This window comes from Penaeus chinensis, chromosome 11, assembly GCF_019202785.1.
Source record: "Penaeus chinensis breed Huanghai No. 1 chromosome 11, ASM1920278v2, whole genome shotgun sequence".
In the NCBI taxonomy this organism is placed as follows: Eukaryota; Metazoa; Arthropoda; class Malacostraca; order Decapoda; family Penaeidae; genus Penaeus; species Penaeus chinensis.
In genome coordinates, this window is record NC_061829.1 from 16,859,864 (window position 1) to 16,862,363 (window position 2,500).

The 2,500-nt window shown below is 33.9% G+C and overlaps 2 protein-coding genes across 3 annotated transcripts in view; one reads left to right on the forward strand and one right to left on the reverse strand.

Annotated features, from left to right (window-relative positions):
* Nucleotides 1-2,500, reverse strand: part of LOC125030780 (protein piccolo-like) — a 24,784-nt gene that overhangs the window by 20,942 nt on the left and 1,342 nt on the right. The gene's annotated exons all lie outside the window — the stretch shown is intronic.
* LOC125030782 overlaps nucleotides 1-2,500 on the forward strand; it is a 27,445-nt gene that overhangs the window by 3,201 nt on the left and 21,744 nt on the right. The window contains exon 2 of one of the 2 annotated variants that reach the window (XM_047621063.1): nucleotides 322-373. The exons of the other annotated variant lie outside the window; for it this stretch is intronic. Within the exon in view, the coding sequence (XP_047477019.1) occupies nucleotides 354-373 (20 nt within the window). The 5' untranslated portion in view covers nucleotides 322-353. The remainder of the gene's footprint in view (nucleotides 1-321; nucleotides 374-2,500) is intronic. 2 annotated transcript variants of the gene reach the window in all.

The following is a 2,500-nucleotide window of genomic DNA, read 5'->3' on the forward strand; positions in this document are numbered from 1 at the left end:
TGAGGTAATCTTTTCCCTGTTTGAGACCAAAATTTGGGTTTGAATCTTTAAAAAACTTACGTGTAAGAACTCTGGTGAAATACGTGATTATCGGAAGATGGTCCTGGGAAGTAATACAGGTATTTGGTACTGTAAGATGTGGTACTGTAAGATGATATTGCCTTCAGGTGTGGTTTTGGTTTACATAACTTGTCAAACAGAAACGACTGGCATCAGACAGTTTAATCAGAAGTTTTACGATAAATGCCTGCATTTTGCTTTGGTCGTAAAAAATCTGAACTCGAAATGGCTCTCGTGTGAAACTTAACATTTATATTCCAGACGCTGTTAACTGGTTCGAACATTCCTTAATAATGCTGAGTATTCAAAGTCGGTGAGTACAGCCGTAGATTATTTAAGGTTTCCAAGGAAAGTCATTTTTATTGTCATTCATTTAACACATTTTTAATATAACAGAGGCAAGCTTATCCCACGCCTATTCCTCTTAGATTCCAATTTGTGAGAAGAGTTGCTAAAAGTCTTTTTTATTTTCTATACAAGGGTTTTACACTGAAGTCCGTTAAAATCAAAGGGAAGAAATAGTGATTGAGATGGAGAGTATCAAGGAAAGCATATGAAGGAAATGGAAATAAGAGAGAGAAGGAAAAATGAAATAAAATAAAGCCAGTTGGAAGGGTGGTGTTTAGACTCTGTCACCTGTAACTGTTATCAGGGCAGAAGTACTGATAAACTTTGCAGTGTCAACAGGATGAGTTTCCATGAGAACATTTCCTGTAATTTATTTCCAACAGCTGGGGGGGCTGCTATCTAAAAAAATATGGCATAACGGATTTAGTAGAGAATTCAGACATGTTGCTCACCCTCTTCGTGAAAATGACACCAAAATTATAGTAGTAGTGGTGATAATGTCAACTATATTAACAGTGATACTTATAGTTATGAAATTATAGCATCAGTAACCATAACAACAACAAGCCGTTATCAGCCACAACAACAGATAAGAACATGGTAAGTTAGTAAAGGTGAATATGAAGTATGAAGTAGTTTTACACGTGATTAAACGCACTGTAACGGCATATGCACTAGTGTGAATCAGATTATAATTCAAACCAAGGAGACACACACACTTACTCAAATAAAAATGTATATATATAACATATTTTCATTCTCGTTATTTTCTTGGAGCGAAAGCAAAATAAAACAGGAACACGTAAAGTCTAGATCAGGTGTTATCTGGTTATCAGAATAACCGGCAGTGTATTCCCCGGCGTGGACGGTTTGGTGACCTTTTCATGATGTCAGTTAAGGAAATGGACGCGTAATGGGTGCTTTATAACAGCATCTAGCTGTTATAGATTAAAACGTGCTACAGCATGAGAGAGAAAGAAAAAGAAAAGCATGCACCAACCAACTGTATAGTCTTTTTCTCTTTGTCACATACCATGTTTCTGCTCTGTCTAATGATCTTTTCATGATGCTGAAAATAAATTCTTTATAAGGGATTATCAAATCCTATTTGTTTTAAGATGCTGCTCGTGTTGAATTCAGTGTGTGCTACTCTCTCCTTGCAATGATTCTGTTAAGCCTTTTTCTCACTTTAAAGATTTTAAGCGTAAAAGGAGAAGGTTCAAGGAAATTCGTAGAAGAAGTCAGGGAAACTCCTGAACACTCCAAGACAGTCACTGGGGTTCATATGAAGTCTCGAAAGATTTTAAAAATAAAACAAGAAAGATATGGCCCTTCGGGTACTGGTCTACATGTCTTAGCAATGTCGTTGTGGCGCCTATTGGATGTACTGGTGTTGTAGTGGGATGATTCCTGTGCAATCATGTTGTGAAAAATGGCCATGGTTGTGCAATCATATATGTGTTATATGTATATATATATATATATATATATATATATATATATGTGTGTGTGTGTGTGTGTGTGTGTGTTATATATATATATATATATATATATATATATATATATGTGTGTGTGTGTGTGTGTGTGTGTGTGTGTGTGTGTTATATATATATATATATATATATATATATATATATCATATATCATATATCATATATATATATGTTATATAAATATAAATATATATATATATCATATATCATATATATATGTTATATATATATCATATATATATTATATATATATGTTATATAAATATAAATATATATATATATATATATATATATATATGAACTAGCGTAGCGTGGCGCATCATCTCAGATATCGTAAGAATTTTTTTTTGGCTATGTTGGAATCTGGGCTGGATAGGTACGTAAGAGAACCCCAAGGGACGCCAGAGATGAATGCCGACCTCTCTTGCTGACGAATCTAATTGAGTCCGATGAGCAAAATCTAATTGTTCTGATTTTAGTTTCTACGAGTTCATTTGGGACCCGTTTCTTTGCTAATCCACAGTTCCAAAACTTTTAGGCATTTATTTTTATACATAAATGGCTCATAATATGTTCCAAATCAAGCAAAGTCTTTTCTC